General features: G+C 39.8%; 1 protein-coding gene across 1 annotated transcript in view; it reads right to left on the bottom strand.

Moving 5' to 3' along the window:
- The window catches only part of LOC142296607 (alkaline phosphatase-like), a 60,912-nt gene extending 48,493 nt beyond the window's left edge, over positions 1-12,419 (bottom strand). The window contains exons 1-3 of the mRNA XM_075340412.1: positions 12,121-12,419; positions 6,051-6,167; positions 4,841-4,956 (exon numbers count right to left, since the gene is read on the bottom strand). Of these exons, the coding sequence (XP_075196527.1) occupies positions 4,841-4,956; positions 6,051-6,167; positions 12,121-12,208 (321 nt within the window). The 5' untranslated portion in view covers positions 12,209-12,419. The remainder of the gene's footprint in view (positions 1-4,840; positions 4,957-6,050; positions 6,168-12,120) is intronic.
- Between the last annotated feature and the right edge of the window lie 1,700 nt (positions 12,420-14,119).

Here is a 14,119-nt window from a genome sequence, read left to right as displayed (position 1 = left end):
ATGTTTTCACAGTTGTTGCTCTATTGCAGAATGCATTATCATCTTGATAAATTATTTCATCATCCCCAAACATTCTTTCAATTGATGAAATAAGAAAAGTTTCCAAAATTTCAATGTAAACTTGGGCATTTATTGAACATGTAATGACAGCCATCTCCACAGTGCCTTTACCAGACATGCAGCCCCATATCATCAATGACTGTGGAAATTTACATATTCTCTTCAGGCAGTCATCTTTCTATTGTTTAGCTTTTCCGTATGTAAATTCCATTTCCTTTAGGTGGTTTCTTACAGTTCGGTCACAGACATTGACTCTAGCTTCCTCCCATTCGTTCCTCATTTGTTATGTTGTGCATTTCCTTTTTTGGAGACATATTGCTTTAAGTTTCCTGTCTTGATGCTTTGATGTCTTCCTTGGTCTACCAGTATGATTGACTTTAACAACCTTCCCATGTTGTTTGTATTTGCTCCAGATTTTAGACACAGCTAACCGTGAACAACCAACATCTTTTGCAACATTACGTGATGATTTACCCTTTTTTAAGAGTTTGATAATCCTCTCCTTTGTTTCAATCAACATCTCTCGTGTTGGAGCCATGATTCATGTCAGTCTACTTGGTGCAACAGCTCTCCAAGGTGTGATCACTCCTTTTTAGATGCAGACTAAATAGCAGATCTTATTTGATTCAGATGTTAGGTTTGGGAATGAAAATTTACAGGGTGATTCCATTATTTTTACTTCAGAATTGAGTGATTCCATAATTCTTCCCCCTGTTTGGTCTTGAAAAGTAACCGTTACTGACTAGCACATTATGTTTTAATGAATTTTTTTAGTGTTTCTTAAAGCCAGAAAGTTGACATATGAAATGACTTTAGTTTTGTGCCATGTCTGTGATCTGCTTTTTTTAAACAAAAGTAAACAACTGAATGAACATCCACAGAGCCAGTTGATTCCATAATTTTTGCCAGGGGTTGTATGCATGGACAGAAAATAGAGTAATAAATGGTTGACTCAACTAAAAAAGAAACAATTTTATATACGAACTTTTTATATAAGTGAACACATCAATATATACTGAACAAAAATATAAATGTAACACTTGTTTTTGCTCCTATTTTTCATGAGCTGAACTCTAAGATCTAAGATTTTTTCTATATACACAAAAGGCCGTTTTCTCTCAAATATTGTTCAAAAATTTGTCTACGTCTGTGTTAGTGTACAATTCTTTTTTGGTGAGATAATCCATCCACCTCACAGGTGTGGCATATTAAAATGCTGATTAGTTATTTCACAGGTGTGCCTTAGGCTAGCAACAAGAAAGGCCACTCTAAAATAGCACATTTTATAGAGGCCTTTTATTGTGGCCAGTCTAAGGGCTGGTTCACACTAAGCGACAGCGACAACGAGGTCGCTGTTACGTCACCATTTTCTGTGATGTAACAGCGACCTTGTAAGTCGCTGTTATGATCGCTGCTTAGCTGTCAAACACAGCAGCCGAAGCAGCGATCATAACCGCGAGAGCAGGGAGCCGCGCACACTGCTTAGCGCTGGCTCCTTGCTCTCCTAGCTACAGTACACATCAGGTTAATTAACCCGATGTGTACTGCAGCTACATGTGCAGAGAGCAGGGAGCCGCACACACTGCTTAGCGCTGGCTCCTTGCTCTCCTAGCTACAGTACACATCGAGTTAATTAACCTGATGTGTACTGCAGCTACATGTGCAGAGAGCCGGAGCCGGCAGCACAGGCAGCGTGAGAGCTGCGGAGGCTGGTAACTATCTTGGTTACCCGATGTTTACCCTGGTTACAGCTTACCACAGCTGCCAGATGCCGGCTCCTGCTCTCTGCTCGCTTCATTTAGTCGCTCTCTCGCTGTCACACACAGCGATCTGTGTGTCACAGCGGGAGAGCGCCTTTGAAGAAAACGAACCGGGCTGTGTGTAACGAGCAGCGATCTCGCAGCAGGGGCCAGATCGCTGCTCAGTGTCACACACAGCGAGATCGCTAATGAGGTCACTGTTGCGTCACCAAAACCGTGCCGTAGCAGCAATTTCGGTAGCGATCTCGCTATGTGTGAAGCACCCCTTAGGTACACCTGTGCAATAATCTTGCTGTCTAATCAGCATCTTGATATGCCATATTTGTGAGGTGGATGGATTATCTCAGAAAAAGAGAAATGCTCACTAACACAGACTTCAAAAAATTTGTGAATAATTTTTGAGAGCAAAAGGCCTTTTGTGTACATAGAAAAAGTCTTAGATCTTTGAATTCAGTTCATGAAAAATAGGAACAAAAATAAATGTTGCTTTTATATTTTTTTTCAGTATAAATTGCTGTGCAGTTAATTAGCAATGAAGTTAGCTTTAGCAATGGTCCCAAATGAACACTCATAGCAACAACTGCCCAAATTCCTCTTCTTTCCTATCAAGGAAAATTATAGTAATTGTATATGAAATAGTGGAGGATCTCATCCTTGTGGTGCATGGCTACGTGTCTCCATGATGCAGATATAAGATGCTGGTCGAATTCCTACCCCTGAAGATGCCAACTATATATATATATATATATATATATATATATATATATATAAAATGTAGGATGCGTAATAAGGTATAGGAATGCAGCTGAAAGGTTAAATCTGGCCAGCAACAGACAGTTAGAATTAGCCTATAGGGGAGGAGCTACTGCTGAGGGAGAGAAGTGGTTTCTGTGGTAATATCAGTTTGGGCCCAGCCTGTGACAGAAACAGACCTCAGGTCTGAGGAGCAGCAGAATGGAATGCATATGGTAGTAGTATGGGTAATTTGTGAAAGGGAAGGAAATTAATAATCACAGAAGTGAGAAAATAATAAGAGAAAAGAGCCACCTGCAACGCAGATAGTGACTGGAGCAAGATCCTTATCCACTGAGCAAGTGAGTGAACAAGAATGACTTATCCCTAAGGAAGATGCCCAGCAGTACATCCCTTAATAGCTTACATCCCAAAAAGAGACGGGCCTGAAAGGAAAAAGGAGCCAACGAATAAAGAGAGCACTGGGAAGCAGTTCCAGAAGCTTCAGGAGGCGAATAGCCTAGTCCGGCCATATTGGCACAATCCTTAAGGTTGAAGAATATGACGCGAAGCCGCAGTAAAGACAAAGACTTTAGAGTGCTGGGATATCAGGTCAGGCTGTGTGGTGGGGAGTGGCTCAGGATTATGGGGAAGGATAAGAACATTTAAGATGAAACATGCTGCAAGACTGTGTTTGAAGTTACTCCTTAATATGTTTGAAATATCCAAAAAGCAATGTGCTCGCTTCATGTGCATGCAGGTATCAGTCATCAACTGTTCATTGACGACTTTATGTTTATAAAGAAGTTGTGGTTTCCTCTCTGGAGAGAAGTACAATCTGGTCCTGGCCATATGCGGCCTGCGGGGGCATATCGCTACTGTAGTGCACCACACACCCAGCCATGATCTCCATTTTCATGTAACGTGCAGACTACTACATCGCCCACGAATACCACCCTGCACCATGTTACGTTACATAGACTGTAGTGGAAAACAAAGGTAACATTTTAAGAGGATCTCTCATCAATAGCCTTTGCTGAAGTCATGTGTTTGGTTCAAAAACGTTGCAAGAATTTAGGAACATGGTAAGGCAAAAAAGAATACAAAAATTGCTGTAAGCGCTTCCTGAAAGAACAGGAAGTATAAGAGTCTAAAAGCTCCAGTAGCCAATGTAAAGATTGCAAGTTTTATTTTTTTTATTTTTAATAAAGATCATGATATGAAACAATGTAGCACAAAAACCTGATTTAAACAATAGGTCACTTTCTCATGATAGCTTTCCTTTAACCTGAAGTCATATGTGTTAATTTTCAGGACTCATGGGCACAGAAACATTTAATAAGAAAAGGTGTGGAAAAACACTTTACTGCTCACCTCCTTCTACATGAACTTGAGTATGCTCAGTAAAGCATGGAGGAACATCTTGGGAATCAAATGTTAAACCAGTCACTTGATTTGGCTTTCTTGAATGTTGGATGAAGAACCTGGGACATTAGCGTCCATGATAATTTTGTACCCTGATTGTGAGTCAATGATTTTGGAGTCGCAGTATAAAGTATAGAAATAATAAACATATACAAGCTTTACAAAAATGGAGAAAAAAAACAAAAAAACAAAACAGAATAAACAGATCAAAGAGCAACAGAATTCAGGTTTGCTTCTATCAAATCTCAATGTTAATAATGGAATGACCAAAATAAACATGACCATCATGAAAATTATTTTAAAAGCTAATTTCCCAGTTCAAGGGGTAAAAATATTTCTAATAATAATTACTTCCTAATCTTTGTTTCTGTTGCTACAACCACAAAAGAAACTTTAAATATAGAAAATCACACTTTGTTACACATGGTGAGTTATTTGCTAATCATCTTTTTATTGCCACACATCTAATATTCACCATATCATCTAACTTTTATTGCTGGGTCATTATTTAATGGGCAGAAATAATAATAATTTTTGAGCAGAAACAAACTATTTCTTAGGTCACAAGGCTAATAAAAATTGAATAATCATCCACTGCCCATTATTATTTTTTCAAATGATTATCCTTGGCTATTCTGAAATATTTATATTAGTACAAAGAAATTCACTGCAGGATCTATTTTTTACACTCGATAAGGTATTTTCAGTTACTTACCAAGATATAACACGTGGGTAGTTTTACCAGAATCTTCTGGAAACCCCTGCTTGTCCAAGATTTACAGGAAAAAAAAAGCAATGTCTAGGTTTGATTAAAACTAAATGTATAGAAATCATTACTGAGTGGGAACTTAGGTCTACCCTACCTTGGAAAGCGCAACGTAGGGAAATGTTTCCATCTCTAATATATTTTCTTCTCCAGTTTGATTTCTTAGTTGCCCTTGGTATATACGTGCTGCAGATATTGTGGTTACTCCCATTCCTAGAATGAAAAAGCAGTGAATTGTGAATACAAGAGTAATTATTGAATAAGTATAATCCATATAGTGAATAACATTTATAGTTGTTGGGATAAATGGAAACATATGTCCATTTTAATAGTGTTAATCAAGGATATGCATTGTCCACCAAAAGGTCACAAGTGTCCACGGCAGAGTTAAAGCCTATGGCATAGTTTGAGAACTATATGCCATGTGTGTTTTGTATTACTAAGGGGGAACACTATTCTCCTTAAGGAGACTTTGCAAGCCAGTCTGGCTGCCAGGTAAGGGGACTTATAGCTGCAATGCCCCTAAAATTCCACGGGGGAACACTATTCTCCTTAAGGAGACTTTGCAAGCCAGTCTGGCTGCCAGGTAAGGGGACTTATAGCTGCAATGCCCCTCTGGGAAATATTCAAATTGTCTCTCCAGTAAAGGAGACAAACTCTAGCACAGCGCCACCTATTGGAAGTAGCGATCCTAAAAGTCACAAGTGGATTTTCGACAATCCTTTGCAATATGACTCAGGATATATAAGCCAGATCAGAATCCCAATTTGCAGACACGGTGTTTCGGGGTGCTTGCCCCTCGTCAGTGCAAAGTATGGGGGTGTCTGATCTGGCTCATGAGAAAGCTATGTGGGGACCACGGGGGAACACTATTCTCCTTAAGGAGACTTTGCAAGCCAGTCTGGCTGCCAGGTAAGGGGACTTATAGCTGCAATGCCCCTAAAATTCCACGGGGGAACACTATTCTCCTTAAGGAGACTTTGCAAGCCAGTCTGAGCTTTCTCATGAGCCAGATCAGACACCCCCATACTTTGCACTGACGAGGGGCAAGCACCCCGAAACACCGTGTCTGCAAATTGGGATTCTGATCTGGCTTATATATCCTGAGTCATATTGCAAAGGATTGTCGAAAATCCACTTGTGACTTTTAGGATCGCTACTTCCAATAGGTGGCGCTGTGCTAGAGTTTGTCTCCTTTACTGGAGAGACAATTTGTATTACTAACACATTTTCAGTATCACTTTGTGATCTAACAATTTCCTGGTCTTCATTGTGTTACACATATTAACGGTAAAATAAATGCTCACCATCTCCCAGGAACATGATTAGATTCTTGGCTCTGTAGTTGATGGGTTTCAATTCTAGAGCCGTTTTTAGCGTCCGTAAAGCCTGATCATTCCAGAATTTAGGAGATTTTTCTTGCTCTGTATGGAAAAAAATAAAACATTAAAGCTTCCAAAAGTGTGTTTGTCCTCTAGTCATTACAATGTCATTATTAATAATTATGGGCTTAATAATTAAGGGCAAACATCCACATGGGCAGCATGAGAAATTGTAGCGGTTCGGGGCTTCTTGTCTTCACCCTCGTGAAAAATTTGTATCGGTTTTGTTCTAAGTCAGACCTGAGGTTTTAACCTAGGCCAACTAACAGAAAATAATTATTTATGGTGTAGTTTTGTTTCACATTCCTGGTCCTAAGGATTTCTCTTATTGCCTGCTGAAATAAGATTCCTAACTGCTAAAAGTTTGTATGAGAATTAGAGCAATAGCATGTGTCAAAATTGGAACCGCGAGAATACCAACGCATTCCTGCAACATACCGCCAGCTTTCTCAAGGTGTAAAAAGCTTCAGGAAAAAAAACGTTTTATAGGTGTTGTGCCCGCACACAACACATTCAGGTGAGCTCTACCATTGCTTTTACTTTTCATTTACCAGACGGTATTGCCTTATTTTGGACACGCTTCTGTCCCTCTCCAGAGCTTCTCAGGAATACCATATGCAATCTATGGACATGATGCACAACTATAAAGTAACAATCAGTAGCATAACTTTAAGCTTGTGGGCCCTGCTTCAAAATCTCTTACAGGTCACCTAACTATCACAGGTCTTTAATAGTATTGGTCTTTTCACATAGGACCAAGTACCAGGGGCCCATTTTAGTTAGGCCCCTGATAACAGTTCTTTCTTCAAGTGTCATAACATATGTAAATTCTTCTAATATGGCATATTAAGTAGCAGCTTCAAACTCATTTGTGGTTATATAAAGTGAGTAGAGAAATGATAAGGAATGGTGTCCAAATATAGTATAGAGGAACCTTATTTTTCAGGAATTAGCACATCTTCCTGACTTCGAGTCATAAAGTGATATAAAGTATCATTTATAACTATACTAAAACGATCATTGCACAACATTTACAACCCTGCAACTGGAAGATAGAAACCCCAGACCTGCTTATTGAGAACTGCTATATTTCTAATTACGACATACCTGTATAGAGCAATTTGGGAGGGACCCTGTTATGTGGAAATGTTATCTGCAATCACTAGCTCAATCTGGGCAATTTCAGAAAATAATTTTAAAACTATTCAAGTGAGCCACCAATCGGCAAAAGGGAAAGTGTGTGAATACTAGAGGGAGGATGTGTAGGAGTTGGATGACAATCATGTGAAAGAACTTGCCCCTGTGTGGATGTCCTCTGTAATCAGCCCTATGGATATGTTTATATAGATTAAATGCTTATATAATATACTTGCCCTTGAGGAGCTAGTATAAATGGAAAGGCTCGATAATATCACATGCACTAGATGTAACAGGTAGCCTAAAACATATCATTTTGAATTGTCCTATCATTGGACCCTAATGTTAAGATATTCATCATTTCTATTCTAAATTGTGATTCATGATCAGACTCCTGCATCTAGTGATGGACCTGATTCTTTTAGAATAGGGTGGAATTCTTACAGATTTTTACTATTCTACACCATGAAATGTACACTCAGCTGGAAGCTTCACAAGAAAACGTAAAAGGATAAAAGGATTTGCCAAAGAACAAAGTTAATTTTAAAGTTGATTTTATTAAATAGATCTTGGAATAAGAATAATTTCAACAATTGGATGTTCCTAAAAAAATGTTCCTGTGCTGAGATAATCTTGTATATGTGCCCCTTCAATGTACTCTGTATTGGCCGCGTCTGACTGTACAGGGACATGGTCTGATCATACCACAGCTCCTGGGCAGGGGAAGAAGCAACAGAAAGTATACAGACCGGACAGCATGGGATCATAGCTGATTCTTTTTGTGAGGTAAACCCTGTCTGATTTAATAACAATGTTTCACGTCAAAGAAAATCATTTGTGATCCTGTGGTGTCATGTCTGTATACTTTTTTTTACTTCCTCTCCGGCCCAGGAGCTATGGTATGATCAGACCATGTCCCTGTACAATCAAACATGGCCATTACACAGTACGTAGCATGGACAGATTTATAACATTATCTCAGCACTGGGACTTTTTTTTTTTAAACAACTAATTCTGGAACGTCTTATTGTGGAAGATCTATTAATTAAAATGAACTTTGTTGAACAACCCGTTTAATTATAGGTTCAACCAATCTATAAACTACCTTATTCATAAATGGAAACTCCTGATAGAGTCCATCAATTTTGGGATCTGTGGCTTAGTGCTGAAACAGCCATTGCTTCTTTATTGATCTCAGGAATTCTAAAAGTATGAATGGAGTATGTGAGTGTGAGTTTTTGGTAGACCTACAGTAACTAAACAAGGACTGTAAAAAATCTGTACAATGTTATATTATGTACTGTTGTAATGTTTGGACAGTGTGTTTCTCATTTTGTTAATTTTGGAAATGCAAAATAAAAACTATTAAAGAAATGGAAATTCTGAATGATAGAGAATGTACCTTTCATTGGTAGTGCCTTCAGAGACAAAGGTTTGAATAATGTTTGATTATAGGTTCTGAGATAAGTTTGATCCTAGCCCCATCAAAATCCTCCTTTTGTATTTGGGCATTGAATGCAATACCATATAGATTATAAGCCTTTTATGTGTACAATATTGTTTAAAAGTACAGTTTCCATATGTAGGGATCTTAAACTGCCAAGGTAAATGATTGAACATGAGGTTTGCCAACAAGCAACTTTTCCTTTATAGTAGCACTAGGTTGAACACAAGATGAAAGTTGCCTGAACTTGCCGATTTCAGTGTGCCCAGCTGACCATCTGATATTTATGGGGTACACCCAATACTCTCCTGATAGATAATGTCAGTGGAGAGAAAGAGGACATTTCAAAGCCCGGTCCTTTTATTTGAGTGGATATATGCTGATGCCAGACACCTCTCCTCACTGCTGCTCTTTTTTTCTCCACTATTTCTACTGAAAACAAATGAATGCTAGATCATTCCAAGCAATCATGGGTATGGGGAGTTGGGAAAGATAGCTGTTTGTTGAAAAAATATTTGAACAACAGCCATCTCATGTGTATGGCCAGACTAGTACAGTATACAGAATGAGCCACAATTAAATGCCAAGAACCATAATAATTATAGCCATAACTATACTAATGAATATCCCTGAAATTCCATATGTACCTATAATCAACCAGAAGTATTGCATTATATCCAATTAGTGCTCAGGCGAAACGTGCGTTGAGGTGCAGGGCAGTGTGATTGCTGGTGATTCCCCAGCTACTACTTCCACAGCTACTCCTACTCCTACAGACACTGTTCTGTTACATTGTGCCTCATCACCAGGGCTAGCTGGATGCATTACTTTACATGCTTTATTGTAATCAGTGCTCTGGGTTTATGCACATGCACTTTAATATGGACTACATCTGCTATAATAATAATATTGCCACAGGTGACTTAATGTTGAATATTAAGTAAAATTTATATACATGCCCAAGGATGGACGCATGTGCAATATGTATATTTAATATTTATTGTCATAGATCGACTGCACAGTCTTGGATGTAGATTGATGTGACATCTGTGAAGTGTACAATTGTGTACATATTTTCGTACATATGAATATCTTTCCATTCTTGATCACACTGCCCTGTTGTTTCTACCTGGTTTTATGAGGGTTACCCTTTTTGCAGTGTGTGTCTCTGTACAAATAAAAATATTTTTTCTGATTAAGCCCACTTGGCATTTAATTGGATAGTAGCGTATACAGTCATGACCAAAAGTGTTGGCACCCTTGAAATTGTTCCAGGAAATGAAGTATTTCTCCCAGAAAATAAACTGTTGCAATTACACCTTTTGTTATACACGTTTATTTCTTTTGAGTATATTGAAACAACACAAAAAAACTGAGAAAAAAGGCAAACTGGACATAATTTCACATAAAACACCAAAAATGGGCCGGACAAAATTGTAGGCATCCTCAAATTAATATTTGATTGCACACCCTTTGGAATGAATAACTGCACTCAATAATTTCTTTTTTTTATGTGCCCTGCAGTTACACATGGCAGTGCCTGGGATTTTCTATGTGCCTTGCAGTTACCCATGGCAGTTAGACAGGGCAGGAGACAGGTAAGTCATGCAAGGCAAACAAACAAACTTGTTCCTAGTACATTTGTGCTGCAAAAAGTATTCACTATATTTATTTGTAAAATTTATGTGCTAACTGCTTCAATCCCTCATATCTACCACCCTTTCTTGCACTCCACCCACTCCATCCCTCTCCTACACATCTTTAATTCTTTTTTGTGTATTGGAACAATACAGGAAATCAGAGAAAAAAGGCGAAATGAACATAATTTCACACAAAACTCCAAAAATGGGCCGGACAAAATTGTAGGCACCCTCAAATTAATATTTGATTGCACACCCTTTGGAATAAATAACTGCACTCAATCGCTTCCTATAACCATCAACAAGCTTCTTACATCTCTCAACTGGAATTTAGGATCACTCTTATTTAGCACACTGCTCCACAGGTTTTCTATGAGATTTTGATCCTGACTCATTACTGGTATTTCAGAACTCTCCATAGCTTTGTTCTCATCCATATCTGGGTGCTTCTTTAATTATGTTTCAATCATTGTCCTGTGGGAAAACTCATGACCTAGGATGCAAACGCAGCTTTCTGACACTGGGCCCTACAATATGAACCCAAATCCTTTGGTACTCCTCAGATTTCATGACTGGGTGCCTTGTAAAGCAGCCAGTGCCAGAGGTAGCAACACAACCTCACAACGTCTTTTAACTTCCACCATATTTGGCATTAGGTACTGTGTTCTTTCTTTTGTAGGCCTCATACCATTTTGGTAAACACGAAAATGATGTGCTTTACCAAAAAGCTCTATCTTGGTTTCATCTGTCCACAAGGCTCTTTTCCAGAAGGATTTTGGCTTTTTTATGTCTCTGTGTCAGCAGTGAGGTCCTCCTGGGTCTCCTGCCATGGTGTTCAATTTCATTCAAATGTTGAACGGATTGTTTGCACTTACACTGATGCTCCCTGAGCTTGGAGGACAGCTTTAATTTCTCTGGAACTTGATTGCACCTCCTTATCCCCCATCGAGGCTATCCTTCATTGTAACCTTTCATCAATTTTTCACTGCCGTCCACGTCCAGAGAGATTATCTACAGTACCATCAAGATCATGGAGATAGACTTATAACCTTGAGATTGTTAATATTTTTCAACAGTTTTGATCCTTAAGTCCTCTGACAGTTCTATTCTTCATGCTTAGTGTAGCAAACACAGAATGCACAGATAAAGTCAGCTCCCCTTTTTATCTGGTTTCAGGGGTGATTTTTCATCTTGCCCACACCTGTTACTTACCACAGGTGAGTTTAAATTAGCATCACATGCTTGAAACAAAGGTGCCAACAATTTTGTCCGCCCTATTTTTGGAGCTTTGAGTGAAATTATGTCCACTTTGCTGTTTTTCTCAGGGTTTTTTTTTTTGTTGTTCCAATACACAAAGGAAATAAACTTGTGTATAACAATACACGTATAATTGCAATAATTTTCTGAGGGAAATACTTCATTTTCTGGATCAATTTCAAGGGTGTCAACACTTTTATCCATGACTGTATAGGTCAAAGCATGTATGTGAACAGTACAATAAAGCTATAAGGTTATTGATTTATTTTACTACTTGATATGATTTGTGAATTCTGATAAATTAGTAGTCAGATAAATAACAGGTTATGAAAATTTAAGAGACTGATGAGAGTACTATGAGTGGTGGTTTTGTAACAGTTATCTATACAGTACTTTACAAAATTATTTTAATATCTGGTATGATACAAGATCTGAAAACTATAACGTTACACATGTACATCTGAGAGTAGAGTAGGGATGAAGGGTAGCCCTAAAACAAAAAAAGGCATTGTCTTACCGATGGAAGCGACAGTTGCTCCATTGCAGAACTGGACACTGAAAAAACCCAGGACCCAAAAAGTGTAGAAGACTGCATTGGTTCCCATGATCGCTTTGCCTTATGGCACTGTGTTCCAGACTAACAATATATCACTATATATGGCTTAAGATATAATATACAGAGACACTCAGTTTAACCTTTGAACAGTAATATATACCAATATATATATGAGTGTGGAGATGTCTGTCTCTCACTCCTCCCAAGCCAGGGTCCACATAACTCAAATCTACAACACGTAATAGACTCGCATGGAAACTTCAGCATCCCAAATGACGACCTCAGGAGTGGACTCTGGAGTGGTAAAGACAACATCATTTATTAACAAATTCTCACCACAGGAGCAGTGTAGCATAGCTGAAAACCTGTAATTTATGCTGAATGTCAAGGAAAGTACTCAGCTGCTGCCTCCAATTGTCAGGACAATTACGCAATTGACTGATGATTGAGGGACGAGGCCGACGCCAGAACCACTACTAGGCCAGTTATTGAGGATATCATAGTAAACATATGCTATATATGCCTCCAATCCCAGCCCATGGAATATATATATATATATATATATATATATATATATATATAAAAAGACACATATACATGTTTTTCTCACTATCTGACATGAAATCAGAATAAACTTTTCCCGTTTTAGGTCAATTTGGAGCCAAAATTATTTTTATTTGCCATATGCCGGAATGATGAGAGAGCGACAATGTTTTAAGGTATTTTTATTATTTTCTGCAAAGTCAACAGTTTACATACACGAAGAGTACTATGACTTTAAACAATATGGGACAGTCCATATGATGATTTAATGTCTTTGGAAGCTTTCGATAAGTTTATTGACAACATCTGAGTTAATTAGAGACAAATCTGTGGATGTATTTTAATGCACACCTGAAACACACGTCTGTGTACCAGCAGGGCCGGATTATAGGCGGGGCAAGCGGGGCTCCAGCCCAGGGGCCCCCACCAAAAGAGCTTCTAAGGGGGCCCCCACCACCAGGGCCATACTTGTCAGCATTTTTTTTTTCTTCACACCCTCTCCCCCTCCGTAAAGACAGTCTAATAAATCAGCAGTGTTTTCGGAAGGGGGGGGGGCGGTGCACCGGCATATATTTGTATCTGCGTCTTTAAGACGCAAAAACAAACTGCGGGCACAGGACGCTGAATGACCCCGGAAGTACCAGCGATTGTACTTCCGGGGTCTGAGGTGTGCCAATGAGCTCCCTGCTATGTGCTGCGGCCGTCATGGGCGTACCCAGCGAGGGGCGGGGGGGCACTTGCCCCCCCCTTCCTAGAAGCAGGGGCACGGTGTAATGGGCCGCTGTATGTGCAGCCACGCTCCTCCGCAGTGTGTGCATGCAGGCCCGACACACTAGCTGCAGCAGGAGGCAGCGCTGTGCTGTGCCGGCTCTGCTGTGTGCTGTGTGTCCGGCATGCACACAATGCAGAGGAGCGCAGCGGAGCAGGAGCCGGTGCTCGCAGCTTCCTCCTTCTTCCTGTTCAAATGTATTTGCGTCTTTCAGACGTAAATACATTTGAACAGCGCGCAGGGACTGGGCCCCGACCCCGACGTGCAGCAACGTGATGAGATCAGCACCTTGCTGACGTCATCACAGTGCTGCGGGCGCCGGCACACAGGGGAGATCAGATGGTAAGCGCTCCATGAAGGAGCCGAAGAGACAGGTTTAATTAATGATGATGAGTGGGGAGGGGCTGAGGACACATAACGGGGAACATCTGTGAAGGAAGTGGAACACAGCTTTGTGACAGGCAGAGGGGGAGTACTGTATTCCGAGGGGGGGAGGCAGGAGTGTGTAGGGATGGGGCAGTGTGATTTGTGTGTGTAGGGGGTGATGAGGGTTGCATTGTATTGTGTGTGGGGGGAGGGGTAATGGGGGGGTGCATTGTGTGTGTGGATGTGATGGGGGGTGCATTGTGTGTGTGGGGGGGGGTGTGT

This window comes from Anomaloglossus baeobatrachus, chromosome 3, assembly GCF_048569485.1.
Source record: "Anomaloglossus baeobatrachus isolate aAnoBae1 chromosome 3, aAnoBae1.hap1, whole genome shotgun sequence".
Lineage (NCBI taxonomy): Eukaryota > Metazoa > Chordata > Amphibia > Anura > Aromobatidae > Anomaloglossus > Anomaloglossus baeobatrachus.
Note: the sequence above shows the minus strand (reverse complement) of the source record. Positions and strands in the feature narration are given on the sequence as shown.